Raw genomic sequence first — 14504 nt, forward strand, 5'->3', positions numbered from 1 at the left:
ATTACTTATTGCGAGGGAAAAAAAAGGCATGTGTATAGTACGACATACATGCATCTATATACAAAAACTGTACTTGATTTGTCTAGTTGAAAAAACTGTGCTTTAGGAACAACCTCAGGCAATGTCTAACAGCCTTAGAAATGATATTTTAATGTACATGAAAGAAAAGATGACATAAACATCGATATAGAAATCTGCCCTCCATTCTTGTGTGTGCATGTGCACGTACAGACACACTCCAGTGTTCATGAAAGACAAATGTTTAATCTCAAGTGATGGTCAAAATTGAAGAGAATGTTCTTAAATTTTACAAAATCTGAGAACTTGCAAATTGGAAAGGTTAAAGGCTTTTTATGGCTTTGCAAAATGCTTTACGTGAATACTCTATCTCACTCTCTCCCTCTCTCTTCACACTAGTTTGCTTGTCTTGACCTTTTAACTGTGTGAAACTCACATGGGAGGATGCATTACAAAAGCATCACTGAATTAAAGCACATAGAGGAAATCAACAGCAGACTGTAGAGAAGTCTTTGATACTGCAACTCTCAAACAACCCAGCTAGAAGCAAAATTTGGGCATTTCTGGTCTTGATGTAATGAAGCATCAGCTCCCCACAAAAAAGGGCACGTTTGACTGTTCACAACTTGATGCATTAGTCCAACCATTGCTCCTCTTGGCTTGTACATGTGTTCTTTCCAAAGGACATGATGGGTTCTTACACGAAAACAAGATGCAAGTTCCAACTTGCTTGTTTTCTTGTTTTCCAAGTCCTGTAACATGCAGGCTCTTCTTTTTGCTGCCATTGATGAAGGCCACAATTATGCCTACCTTTCATAGAGAGTGCCTTGGCAGCAGAATCTACTGATTGCTGAGACTCTGAAGTCTTGCTGTAAAGCCTGATGAAATAAACATCTTGTGTCACTTCCAAGCCTCATTCCTGCATCGTCTACTTGGATTATCTGCATCATTACTTGCAGTAGGTGCTGATGCTGATGGAGACAACGATCTCCACAACCGTAGGAGGCAATTTGGAGACCCCTCACTAGGCTCTTTGCCATCACTTTGAAACTCTGCATAAAACTTGGTGGACTTAACAGACCTGCTTCTTTGGAGGTCTACTTTTTGACTGCTCTGACGAAGCATCATAGACATTACAGTTCCTGTAGCCATGTCAAAACTGGAACTCTGAGTTCATGATGACTTGGCAGATGTGTTGAATGGCTTGTGCAGTGGAATATAATTGAAGCAAAGGATAATCAGTTTCCATGCAAGAATTTTTCTCTAAAAAAATCTGCAGAAAAGTATATGACCTCCTTCTCTAAATACAAGCTGCTCCTGTGTGGTGTTTATAATTTGTTGCTCTGGAACTGGAATGAATTTCAGTGCAGCTCCCCATGGAATGCTGCAGGCAAACATTACGTTTTTGATCCATTTTGGTCATGGGCTATGACTGACCCATGTTCATGATGAAGGCATTGTGAGACTCACCCAAAGACACCAAAGGCCACACACAAAAGCCATCTATGCCAGGAGAGGTGCACAGTGGAGGTGAATGATCCACAAAGCTCAACGAGAATAACCTGTGGTTAGGAGTTAACAGTTGCACGAGAAAAAAATATACAAGAGATGAACATGTAAGACCAGGAGCATATATCAGAACACGTGCATATTTGCTTTGAACGATTATGCATGCAAAACTGTTTCAACAAATGAAGGGCTACAGAATCAGGGAATGACAGTACCACTAGGTATGGTTCCAACAAAGAAACAACGTCTAACTTTAGTGATCAACTGCTCAGTTGTGCACGTTTTCAGTTCAAATAAATTACATGTGGTTACATTAACCGTGAGTGTTAATACATAGCTCTGAAATAGAGTAAATTGGGCAGTCTAGGCTGGCAGGGATTCATTCATCTTCAGTATTCAGCAGAAATGGCTATAGAACACCAAATGAAAATGTCTGTGTGAGATGCTGTGGATAGAAGTGGAAACTGATACACAGACAGCAAATCTAGACGCAGAGCTATGTTAAGGAGAGAATACTGTCTCCAGCTAGAATTAACTTTCTTGCAGGGCCATTGCGCATGGTCTTCATAGATCAGTGGTAACCTTAGACATAGGTAGAGTCTGGGCTAAGACCGACAAAAAGAAAAGTTCAGTTGGTCACCTATACACTAAGTGGGACTAGGCTTGGGCCACAGTTCATTCTTGCGAAGTGTTATTGGCAAAGAGTGAAATCTATACACTAAGTGGGACTAGGCTTGGTACAAAGGTCATCCTTGCAAAGTGCTATTTGCAAAGGGTGAAACAATTTGCATGTAATTCTGCAATTGTGAATTGATTGTGACATAGTAGCACAACAAAGCAAGTCAAACAATGCCCTTGTCAGCGGGTGAGGGATCATAAGCTCACAAGTGCATATGTTATAACATGGTAGGTACAAAGTGTTTATGAAACAACAGAAATATTGCTGTGGTCTTCTATGTGTAGGTGGAAAAGAAAATTTACCTGCACCACTACAGTAAAAACAATCACATACAGAAATATTCTGCTTGTCAACAGGCCTGCGAAAACATTGATTTCATCTGGCTTCCTTGCATTTATTTCGTTGAATACCTAGAAGGTGAATGGAAGTTCAATATAAAGTTATATTCGGCATAAAGTTTTGTAATACTCTAGATTTATTAATTAAAATGGAAACTCACAATATATAAAAGAGGAGTCTTAGAAGTGATAGGCTAGATGATGATGATGATGATGAAGGCATGAGGCCACAACTATGAGGTTGTGGATTCAAAGTCTCTCTGATGACCACGGATACTCCCAGATGGGCTCAATCTTGGTTTTCAGACTGCTTGTAGTGGGTGCGATTCCAGTCCCTTCATAAAACCCTTAAACTCCCTGAGTCAGTTGCACTCATCATGTTTTTCCTAACCTCAATTCAGCGTGGCTCTTTGGCTGATGAAGTTGCCTGACCCTTAGCACACCGAATTTATGAAATAGAAGAGCACTCCCACTCCCATGCACGAGGACAGAGACTACAAAAAGCATTCTCCTCTTGCTTGAAGCTGGTTGGTTAGAAAACAAGAAGAATAGTTACCCTCCTAGTGGATTGTTAAGTCTGGACTGTGGCACAACTTAGAGGATCACTCATGTACAAAGGGCTTCATTGAATACTTGAATATTGTCATCAAACTACTCATATATGATTGGAAAATCTTGCGCGAGCCAGTTTGAATTTAGAAAACTTTCTATTTCGAAATAACAAGGGTGATCTGTGTCAGCAAAAATAATCACAAGGTAACAATGAAAGAATTGAGGCCAGAAAATAAAAGATACAAAGTCATCCCATCCGGATTCAAGATGAAAAAAGAGATCACATATTCTGTTGCATTCTTTTACTTTTCAAGTTCTTTATTTCCAACCCTGTCTTGAAAACCAGGGTAAACTTACAAGACACCATGGAAATAAGAATGGAATAGGTCACTGGCCGTTCTCAATTGAAAAGGTCCTGCCCAAGGGGCTCAATGAAGATAAACTCTATAGGGCTATAAAGCCAGGACATGTCGATACTCAAGTTGGCACCTAAAGGCTTCTGGATTATGCATGCAGAATGCTTAAAACTAAGATCTTTTATGTTTCTAAAGGTTAATCATCATTACCTGACAAAAAACAAATGAAGTAAAAATGACAGTCTCAATTTCTTTATCAGCCTGACTTAACTCACGGTCATGACCTGTTCCAGTTGAACTTGAATCCTGTAGAATGTATCCACATTCAATATTATAAATACACAACTTCTCAGTTTATACCGAACAAATTTGTAATCAATTCATCTTGACCACTTTGATTTCAGTGCAAGAACATATCATATGCCCAGCTGTTGTAAACGTTGACCTCATCTTATAATATGATACATTATGAACAGAAATATTGTTTACATCATCATGGATTCCTAAGAGCTTTTTTCCTCGAAACTGTAGCACTAGCAGCAAAGCAAGTTGATAAAGCAACTGCATACATGAGGTATACATTACAAACCATATGAGTAGCATGTAAGCAAATTTGGATTCTATATGTACAAATAGAAATTCAAATTAGGCTGTTTAGGTTAAACATTCTAAAGCATTCACCTGCCCAAGTAAGTTTCTCCACATCACATTTGTTATAAGTGGCTCCCTGCAGGTATTTCTCAAATGTTATCACTTCATTCTAAGATCTTATGATGTGACACACTAGGATCAATTCTTTGACACACTTGCATGAGACAAACTCAAGTCCAGAGCCCAAAATAATGCAGAAAACCTACATATACCCAAAGACTTCTTCTCAAGCATTCTTAGTTCCCCTTGACACAGCCAGCCTGAAGCCATCGTAACCAAGGCCACTATTGAAAGAAGAAGGAAAAGGGTGGTTTCACAGACCTTAGCTAGGATATTAGATGGGGAAAACACAGAAAACAGAAATCAGTGATGACTCTCTAGCAAAAGGAAAAAGCCCTGGTCTAGACAGATTACCAAATTGAAACCTTTAAAGAATTCAAAAGAATTTCTATTCAGCCATTGTTGATGGTCCGCAAAGAATCCCTAAGATATGGGGCACTCCCCTTCAACATCAATGAAGAGGTGATAAAACTCATCCATAAGAGAGATTATAAAGACAGACTGACCAATTGGAAGCCAATCACATGCCTTATTTCAGCTTACGAGGCTTTTGCTATAGCCCTTAGTAGGAGATTATCTCGTCAGCTTAGTAATTGGATGAGAAAGGAACAAAAAGGTTTCATAAAGAGAGATTCATATTGGATTCCACTATTTCTCTATAGGAGGGAATAGAATATGCCCACAAATCAGTGTTTCCCAAATAGATTTTGACAAGGCTTATGACAGAGACTTGAGTGGGACTTAATCCTTCAGCCCCTACAAGACAAATGATTGGGAAGGAGATTTATAAGGTATGTAGGAACCCTTTTTTGGAATGCCTTAGCAAGAGTTGCATTCAATGGAGAAATGACAGGCTCTTTCCCCCTAGGAAGTTCAATAATGCAAGGATACTCACTGGCTTCACTCCTGTTTTCAATGGAGAAATGACAGGCTCTTTTCCCCTGAGAAGATCAATAACACAAGGATGCTCACTGGCTCCACTCCTGTTTGCTATGGCCTTTGACTTATTAGGATGGTCAATTCAACCACAAATAGATAAGGATAACATTAAAAAAATATGGATTTGAACCGATTTGATGATAATATAAATGGCACTGTCAATACCCTACATCACTCACCTCCTTTTGCCATTGTCAACAGATATTTTGTAGAGCCTCAGGCTTAGTCATTAACCCAGCCGAAATAGGTATCAAAGGAGTAATCGAAGACCCACCTAGTTGGCTATTAAGGCATATTGCAAAGGGATTGGTAAGGGACAAGTATTTAAACTATTAGGAATCCCAATTGGGCTTTGGAATCACTCTAAAACATGGATGGGATTGGGGATAGAAAATGTAAGAAAGAAGTTACTGGAAAGGGCTCCAGCTTAATTTGGCAGCAAGAAGCATGGTATTAAAAACACATCATCGTCCCCTCTACAATCTACTTTTTATCATGCTGGAAACTCCAAAAGTCAGGTATTCGAAACTAAAATGTTTAGCCAAGAATTTTTTGGTCAAAGGAAGGAGACAAATTTAAAGTCCCAAAATTATCCTGGACTCTTGACTGTACAACAACAAAAAGCAGGTACAACTTGGCTTGCCAAACCTCATAGCTCTAGCAACTAAACTGGCAGCCACATAGCCGAAAGCCTATAATAGGAAGTCTGGGTATTCCTCTCGCACAATGTTGTGTCAAACTTTCAATTTTAAAGCTGCCCAGAATGAAACAAGGCCCCCTGACTGTGTCAATCAGCCCAATAAAAAATTATAACAACAGACTGTTCTGAGCTGGCTACAGGAATATGGGATATTGGGAAGCCTGGTTCTTGTATAAGCCCATGCTGTCCCTTTCCTCCACCCCAACCTAACACTCTCCTGGAGTTCTAAAGACTCTATTTGGTTTAGCTTTTCTTACAACTGCATCAGCCATCCTGAACTCAACAAGACCTTTAACATGTGCACACAATAAGGGAATCAGAGTCTGGGATGACATCTGGGACCCGATGATCAGCTGAAAACTAAGTTCAATATAAAGACAACCGGAATACAGATGCTTAAAAGTGGATCAGCCTTCTGGGGACCACACCTGCAAGAAGATCTAAACTTAAATCAGGCCATCAACTCTAAAGGACTATGCCTTGAAGGATAACAAACCTCTTCTCTCTCTCCCTGACATCCCAAGTGAAAACATATCCCTCTGCTTCAAACTGAACAAAAGATGGCAGACAAGTAAACAATGGAACTACAGGTTCCAAAACCTATGGAAACAAGTAATACAACAAGAGATGCATGCCTCTTATGGCTAGTGATCTTCAAAGCAATATGGACAAATGAACTGAATTGGAAAGAGATATTACTAGGTGAAATTTATGGCATCCCCCCACCTCTGTGGAATTGGATGATGAAATTCTACCTTTGGAGCAACTGGATATGCCGAAGTAACACAGTTTTTAATGAAGTTAAAATAGATCTGTCTATAATTTTAAATCTGATACTCCTTGGACATACTGAATTAACACAGTTTTTAATGAAGTTAAAACTTAGAATAGATCCTGGTCTATGATTTTAAATCTGATGCTCTTTTGCAGGAAGAAGCTGATGCTGCATCTATCCAAATGTTACATGGAGACTGATTTTCAACCCATCCAGGCAAAGTTGGTTAAGAGGAAGACAAGTCTACAGCTTTTGAAATGCTTCACAATGCAGATGCAGCAGCAATTCGGATATAAAATAAGGATCACCTAGGATAAAAAAGACGTTCTCAAAATATCCCCTTTTGTTGGACAGAGTCTAGAAGCTGGATGAGTAAGGGAAGACTACCCTAAAATAAAAGCCATGTACAGAACAACTCATGTCTCCATCCAAAGAAAGAAAAAACTAAATGCGATCCAGGAAAATAAAAGTTTGAATAGAAATGCTCTGTATTATGCAACATGGCTAATGCTACTTCTTCCTACTATTGGAGACGTGTACCCTTCTAACATATCTTGCTTTCCATTTGGAGCTCCTGCCACACTTGTTCAGGTGATTTCCAGACATTGATTCCAATAAATAGTACAAAATGTCTGGCTATGGGTGATGGAAACTTTTTCTGAGTACATACTGAATCACATCCACTTGGTAATTCTAAGCTTACCTGAACAGTTGTATTATAGAAAGAACAGATATTTTAGAAATTTATGGTGGACAAGGGCTGTGCCCAATATAAAAAGAGAAAGTTTCAGGCTTAATTGGCTTTACTGGCCTTAGTTTTCTTAATGGTACATGATGTGTTTAATATTCGTACTCTTATGCCCTAAGCTACTGTCTGACAACTAATTGTTCAAACCACAAATGTTCTATTTAAGGCAACTTTAACAGTTTCTTGACAGGGAGGACACTACATTGGACAAGGACACATGATCCTCAGAAGAGCCATCAACATCGAACCTGGCGAGGAAGCTAAGCCCACAACCTCATGCTTATGACCCTAAGTCAAACAGGATATGCAGCTAGGAAAATCAATTATCTTTAAGAACAATGTTGATTTGAACCAGGTAGGACTGAAAAGAGTGAAAGTACCGTTTTCCCACGGGATTTTTATGCATCAGCCGTTCATTTGGTGGTTCAGTTGCCAAGGCAAGAGCTCCCATGGTGTCCATTATAAGGTTTACCCATAAAAGCTGTGTAAGCAAACAGAATTTTATATTAAACAAGATTGGTATGCTCTTTCATAGCATGGAAAACCACTCAAGTAGTGCAAGAGTCTAGTTACGGGTTTTATACTTTGAAAACCAACCTGTACTGCTGTTAATGGAGCGGATCCATTCACTATAGCAGCAATAAAGTTCAGAGCAAGAGCAACTCCATTAACTGTGCATTGAAATTGAATGAACTTCTGAATATTGAAATATACAGACCTTCCCCATCTAACAACCTACACAAAATGTTTGGCATCAAGTATTACTTGCAAAATATGCATGAGAATATATTGGACCTGAAATTTTTTTTGTTGCAAATAGTTCTGGATGAACAAAAATTTCTTTCGGATTGTCTGGTACTTGTAATTGGAAAGTTACTGTAACATCTTCTTGACTGTGATTTAAAAAGTCTTTACAGGTGCAGAGCATCAATGAAACCTATTATTAACTCTGGGTTGTGGTTCATTTTTTCATTACAGGATTTTTGTTAATATCAAAATAGTTACAGAAGACATCAAAATGTGATTGATTGTGATAGCCTGTTGTGCAACACTAACATGTGTCCTCTGACAAGCCCAATATCTCCATCACTCCATCATACAAGTAACTGGGTAGGGATCTAAGACCATTTACCCTCTAACTTGGGGAAAGCCAAACTGTGAGACTTCCTAGGGGTATCCCTGATGTGACTCTTGCTGTAGTACCTATGAGAGCTGCCTGGAGTATATCTTCCATTGCCCAAAATAGTGATGCCCACAAGCCCACAGATGAGGGATGGGACCAAAACACAGAATTACATACCAGTAAGTATCTATTCTTTGCTGTCAAGAATTATATAGGATGTTAGGATCAAGGCATTTAAGAGTCTTGGTCTTTAGAGGAACTATCTATCCAGCTAATCAGGTTTTGCTGGGGAAAAACGTACGGGTTTAATTGAGTTTGGTTGACGACCTCCCATCACATTTTTCTTAACAATATTTCTGGCCACCAGCACTGTTGTTTCCACAATAGCATCCTGGAACACAATTTGGGCTATTTGAGTGCCTCTTACTATTGATATTTTCTTGCATGGACACACATCATATCACTAGGCCTTTGGTACTCCAGATGTTCTGTGCAGCAAGCACTATGTGATTGCTTGAAGCACAATACATTGACTAGACTCATCTTGTTCTGTTTCACACTGCTTCAAAGTCCTTGTTAGTGGCCTCTCAGATCCCTTCTTTTGTTCTTTCCCAGAGAAAAGAACAATTCTTTCTTTTTTTGACACCTCAGAGACAATTCTCCTGAGGTTAGAAGGCAAAGTACAAAGAAGGCTCTGTATAGAGAAACTGCGTACATCACATATGGGTGTGTGAACAACCAATCTGGCAGGCTATAATGCCAGACCATATGAGGGCCTAGCTGAAAGGTGCTGGAATCCCTTCTACTTCATCTAGATTTATGTAAGTAGAAAGAGTTTAGGTGATGATTTTCGAGTTCAATTTGCTAAGCTAATCTTGGGGAAATATTGAGAATCTGTATTTGGCTCAATCACGAAAATGTTTTAAGCCTGTTGCCTGTGATGCTGCAGCAAACTTTCTATTTGGTCTGCTTTAGTGCTAGGGAAAAAAGTCCACTAATTTACCTACAAAATCTGATTCCTGTTTATCTAGATACTTAAGTATTTTAGCATTTTGCATTGTTCAATTCAAGAGAAGGCACAGTTCTTTCTATGATTAGGTGATGTTGAGCTTTTATTACCAAAACAATTATTTGAAAACATACCTTCACAATGGAAGCAAAGTTGTCATCTAATATGATTATATCTGCACTTTCTTTGGCAACTTCTGTGCCGGCTATTCCCATAGCTAGACCAATTGATGCCTATAAGTTGATGTGAAACCAAAGTTTTCAAAAGAGAAAAAGAGAAGCAAGATGCTCTCTATCAACTCCTAGAACTCATTGACTGACTGGATAATTGAAAATCAACACCTCATGAAGTGCTGGAGCATCATTTGTGCCGTCTCCTGTGACAGCGACTACATCCCCCATCTCCAAGAGTCTTTTCACCAAAGTATGCTTGTCTGTAGGAGAGGATCGAGCCATCACCTACATTCAGTACACAAAAATTTCCTTAATCTGAATTATTTACAATCAGCTCTTGTGGAGAAAGATAAAATTTACATTCTTTGCTGATGAGTCAGAATGACATAGCAATCAGCCCGACTGACCTCACTATTGTAGATACAAAAGAAAAGGTTGGGGCCAAGATAAAAATCTGGCATATACTCAAGCAGTGAAGTAAGACAGGTATATTAAAAGCATTGGCAAGTTTGAGTTATGGCCCCAAGTTTGAACTTGCAGAGCCACTGCATGAGCAGCATTGACCAGCTGATCAATCCAGCTTTATCGACCAGCCAAGGTTCTCAGCAGTCAGCCAGATTTGGACAGTGTGTATAATGTCCTTTAAAAACTACTTCATGAAGGTTTTAATGATCACATGATTTCTTCATTAACTATGTGCTGTGATTTTTGGAAGTATTATGTGTGGTAATTTATTGTACTTTTCTTTCGCAAAAAAATCATATTAACACCTTAGAGGAAATCCCCCTGAGGTACAATACAAATTACAAAGAACCCTGTAAAGAGGAACTGAGTACATAAAAAATACCATGGTTTTGTGAATAAGCAATGTGGTGGGCTATAATGGCATAACATATGAGGGGCTATGTGAAACAAGGTACCAGAATCCCAAGTCTGGAATCCTCAAAAGAGTCTTTGCATTGGAGACATCCTGGAGCCCTACAGCCTGCTGACTACAACTCACAATCCAAATGTATGATGGGCAATAATTAGCAATCAGTTCTCATCTGTGACAGTGTCCCTGTGTCCATTGTACCTATGAGTAATCTGGAATAGGGATCCTGTTTGCATGCTAGCCAATGATGAGAAAAGGAGTGGCTCCCCTAAAATTCTTCCTATCAGCAGGTAGGGCCTCTGTTTGTGACCCGCTATGGCCCTCTTGCAATCATAGTCTTTGTTGCACCTCGGAAGACCATCTTGAGGCTCTCCTCCACACCTCTTGAGCTCTATGATAGTCTCACAGACAGTGCGTATACATGTCTATCAAGGAATGGATGCCTCCAAACCCACACTACTAGATCAACTGCAACCTCTAAAGGGGACTCTTGTGATAAGCCTAGTGTCTCCATCTATCAATCAAGCAGGTGGTAGGTCCGGGTCAATGTACCACCTCCTTTCATAACATGCCACTACTCAGATCATCTGTCTAGAACATCCTGTGAACTTGTCCTAATCCAACTCCTCTCTCTGAAGGCCACAAAATGGTTCCCTCTGAGGACTCCCAATGCTTATGATCATATGCCTCCTCAAAATTAGAAAGAAGCACAATGAGATCTTGGTTCATGGAGCAGGCAAGATCGGTGGCCTTCTAGAAGGTGAAGATGTTGGTCCAAGATGTTTTGTTCTTGAAGAAAATTAGTTTGAGCAGGTTGAATAAGGTTGGGCACCAAGGTCCCCATCTAAGACCCCTCTAAGACCGCCGATCACCTTTGCAAGGGTTTTGTAAGAAGTTCAAGGAAAGTGATCGGCCTTTGCTATGTAATCTCCAATATGTCACAATACCCTTGGGAATGAGATTAATCATTCCCTCGAATAGTTTCTCTAGCATACCTTCTAAAGCCTAAGCTCGTTAGAAGAAGTCATGAAGCCTCCTTTACTTATAAGGTTCCAATAGTTCAATAAGACAAACTTGTCTGATCCATCTTCTCCTAGACACTTGCCCATGGGCAAGGCCAACGCCTTCTCTAACTCCTCTATACAAAGAGCCATTACATGCCTGTTCATCTTGTCAATGACCATCCTCCCCGTGCTCTACCATACTACCTTTCTATCCCTCTAATATCCAGGGGGTCTGGTCATGGATCCTAACAAAGCCATGTAGTACTTTGCAGCCACTTGCCTCACCTCCCAAGGGCCATGTGCTATGGATCCATCAACTCCTTTAAGTCTCTGCAGCCCTTGTCTAGAGTCTCTAGGCCCCATAATATTGAACAAGTGTCTATTAACTCTATTTCCCAATGAAGTCCAACAGGAATATCTGGCATTTAACTTGTATTCCGATCTGCTTCCTTAGTGGCATCAATCTCTGCTTTGGTAATATGCATCCCCTCAGCTACCTGTTTGCATCCTGGATGTCTCTCCTCCTCCCTTCGGAGTGTAACTAGTGATGCCTTGATAGTCTTCTCCCTCTCTCGAAGGTTGTGACTCCTTGTGGCCTCCTCTTGAAGAAGAAGCTGATCTCCACCAAGCTCTCATCCAAGTCTCTAGCTGCCTGTCTAGCTGAGAAAGGGTCTAGATCCCAAATCCGTGTGAAGGAGTTTGTGAGATCATCATTCTGATACAGATGCTCTAGAATCGTGACATAGGAACGGGGTCCTCCTTACTCTCTGAAAATGAACTAGCTGAACTGGTGAATGATTTAAGTTTTTTTTTCCCAAGAAGAGAAACAATTCTATTGATAAGACTTCCGGGAACAAAATATCCCAAGGTAAAATGCTAAGTACAAAGGAGCCCTGTAAGGGACTTCCATATCAAACATATGTAACAAGGGAAAGTCTATTTACAAGGATTAAACAAATAACCAATCAAGAGGTCTATAATGCTAGACCATGTGGGTTTGGAAAATAACAAAAGTGCTAGAATCCCATGTCCTAAGAAAAGTATCTCTCCTCCTCATAGTGTTTGTACGTTTTATTCTCTCCTCCTAAGAAAAGTATCTCTCCACCACATAGTGTTTGTACATTGTATCCTCTCCTCAGAAAAGTATCTCTCCACCTCATAGTGTTTGTACTTTGTATCCTCTCCCATCTACCACAGAGAGTATGCACAATCTCTGTCCAAAACTTGGAGAGTCTCTGTAGTAGATATGTCCAGAAAATCATAGCCCAACTACATCTAGCTGTCCATATATAGTAAGCAATGATGCTAGCTATGAGCTCCCATCTATGACAATGCCCCTGAGTCCATAGTATCTGTGAGAAATCTCGCATGACAATCCTGTGAACGAGTTACCACAAGACAAGATAGGCATAACACCCTATATATCCTCATATCCACAAGCTAGACCTTTGTTTGTGACCCAAGCAACCATCTCCCATGTAATGGTCATAGAGTCTATAGTGCGATGAAATACCATCCTAAGGGCTAGCACCACTTTGATCTTGCTCATTTTCCGTCCTCCTCCCCAACCTAGTGGTGTATCCAAAGAAGGATAGATCCTAAGTTGTCTCCACAAATGGATCTCTCCCAAAGATCCCATTGTAGTCTCTGAAGTGGCATCCTCAAGTATGCCCAACGTCTCCATCCATCTATCATATAAGTCTGAGGATTTGGACCTGATTTGAGAGGGTTGTGCCCGGAGTGATGCCCACTACTCCACCTTTGTTGCAAGCTCAACCATCCACATAGAATTTCTCGACCTTGGAGAAGATCCTAGCTCTTGCTTTTCTCTCTAAGAGAACTAGAGCGAGCCTGTAGCTTTGACAAACTCTATTGTGAACCAAGCATCTTGTCCTCTAATTTGAAATATTAAGTCCTCCCTGGAAGTCTACTCTTCTCTTGTTATCTCTATGTATCTACCTCTCCTATCCCTTAAGGCCTCTACCATGTTGAAAACAACATTGCTATTGAATGGATGACTTGGGGTAGGGACCGATTGAGGGTAGTCTAGAGCTATCTCTCATCTTGCTAGCCATTCGGGGGGCATAACTGACCAGTAAACCAGTAAGTGCATCATCCAATCTCATGAAGACCCACATGGCTCCCCCTGGAATTCGCATGCCCCAATCTTGTCCCACTTGAGTTTGTTGCTCGCCAACACATATACAAACACTTACTTGGATCTATACAGCACCCACAACTGCTTCCCAATAAGTCCAGCCTCCCTAGCAAAAGCTTCCCACAACATCAAGATATCCTCTTTGTTGAGAGATGGTGCTGTTACATGAGAAAATCCACCAATCCTCCCACTGGTGCTCTAAGGAAGTCCTACCGCATGAGGCTTTGTCCCTGCCTAAAAAGTCATCTACAAAGACTCTTCCATTCCATGAGAGGATTCTCAAACGATGCATCTAAGTCTCTAGGATTGGTGTGGCTTTGTAGCCCATGCATGTCTTTGTTGTTTCCTAGGGTAAACTCTATTAAACCTCCTCTATACTAGCTTTGCTATGTTAGACCATGGATTTCAAGTATGAAAAGTACAATATGGTACGGTATGTTAAATTATGGTACCTTAAGATATTGCAATATACAGTACAATAAAAATACATTACTCTGTCCTAAAAGCTACTTAAAATCCCTTTTTTTGAGAAAAACTGATAGCTATCTTATTTGAATCTCAGATAACATAGTTCCATGAGAGAATTAGATTGGTATAATATGAACCTTTTCGTACATGGTACTAATGCTGCATGCAACTATGTGTTAGACAAGAAAGGGACTTGTATCAATCAGAGTCATCTAGCTTCTGCTCACTTTCCTATGGGATAGCCACACCTCTCAACTGCTGAGTATCAAGGACCTACGACTAAATTAGCTCCAAGGTCTCAACCTCTTGATTTGTGGGAACTGGCAAGCTGATGCATCAACATTGTGATGGGGGATCACTACAACATCGT

The 14504-nt window shown here is 40.2% G+C and overlaps 1 protein-coding gene across 10 annotated transcripts in view; it reads right to left on the reverse strand.

The window, feature by feature from the left end:
* Positions 1-284: 284 nt before the first annotated feature.
* LOC148029206 (calcium-transporting ATPase 4, plasma membrane-type-like) overlaps positions 285-14504 on the reverse strand; it is a 235347-nt gene continuing 221127 nt past the window's right edge. For 9 of the 10 annotated variants that reach the window (XM_087687972.1, XM_087687970.1, XM_087687971.1 and 6 more), the window contains 11 exons: positions 9799-9915; positions 9592-9690; positions 7923-8060; positions 7706-7806; positions 4134-4179; positions 3942-4013; positions 3663-3758; positions 2509-2616; positions 1489-1580; positions 1311-1402; positions 285-1160 (listed from right to left, as the gene is read on the reverse strand). In XM_087687972.1, the coding sequence (XP_087544098.1) occupies positions 919-1160; positions 1311-1402; positions 1489-1580; positions 2509-2616; positions 3663-3758; positions 3942-4013; positions 4134-4179; positions 7706-7806; positions 7923-8060; positions 9592-9690; positions 9799-9915 (1203 nt within the window). In that variant the 3' untranslated portion in view covers positions 285-918. The remainder of the gene's footprint in view (positions 1161-1310; positions 1403-1488; positions 1581-2508; positions 2617-3662; positions 3759-3941; positions 4014-4133; positions 4180-7705; positions 7807-7922; positions 8061-9591; positions 9691-9798; positions 9916-14504) is intronic. The other variant, XR_015692390.1, reaches the window with a different exon arrangement.

This window comes from Lygodium microphyllum, chromosome 11 (assembly GCF_053477565.2).
Source record: "Lygodium microphyllum isolate KBCC chromosome 11, Lygodium_microphyllum_v1.1.10, whole genome shotgun sequence".
Taxonomy (NCBI): Eukaryota; Viridiplantae; Streptophyta; class Polypodiopsida; order Schizaeales; family Lygodiaceae; genus Lygodium; species Lygodium microphyllum.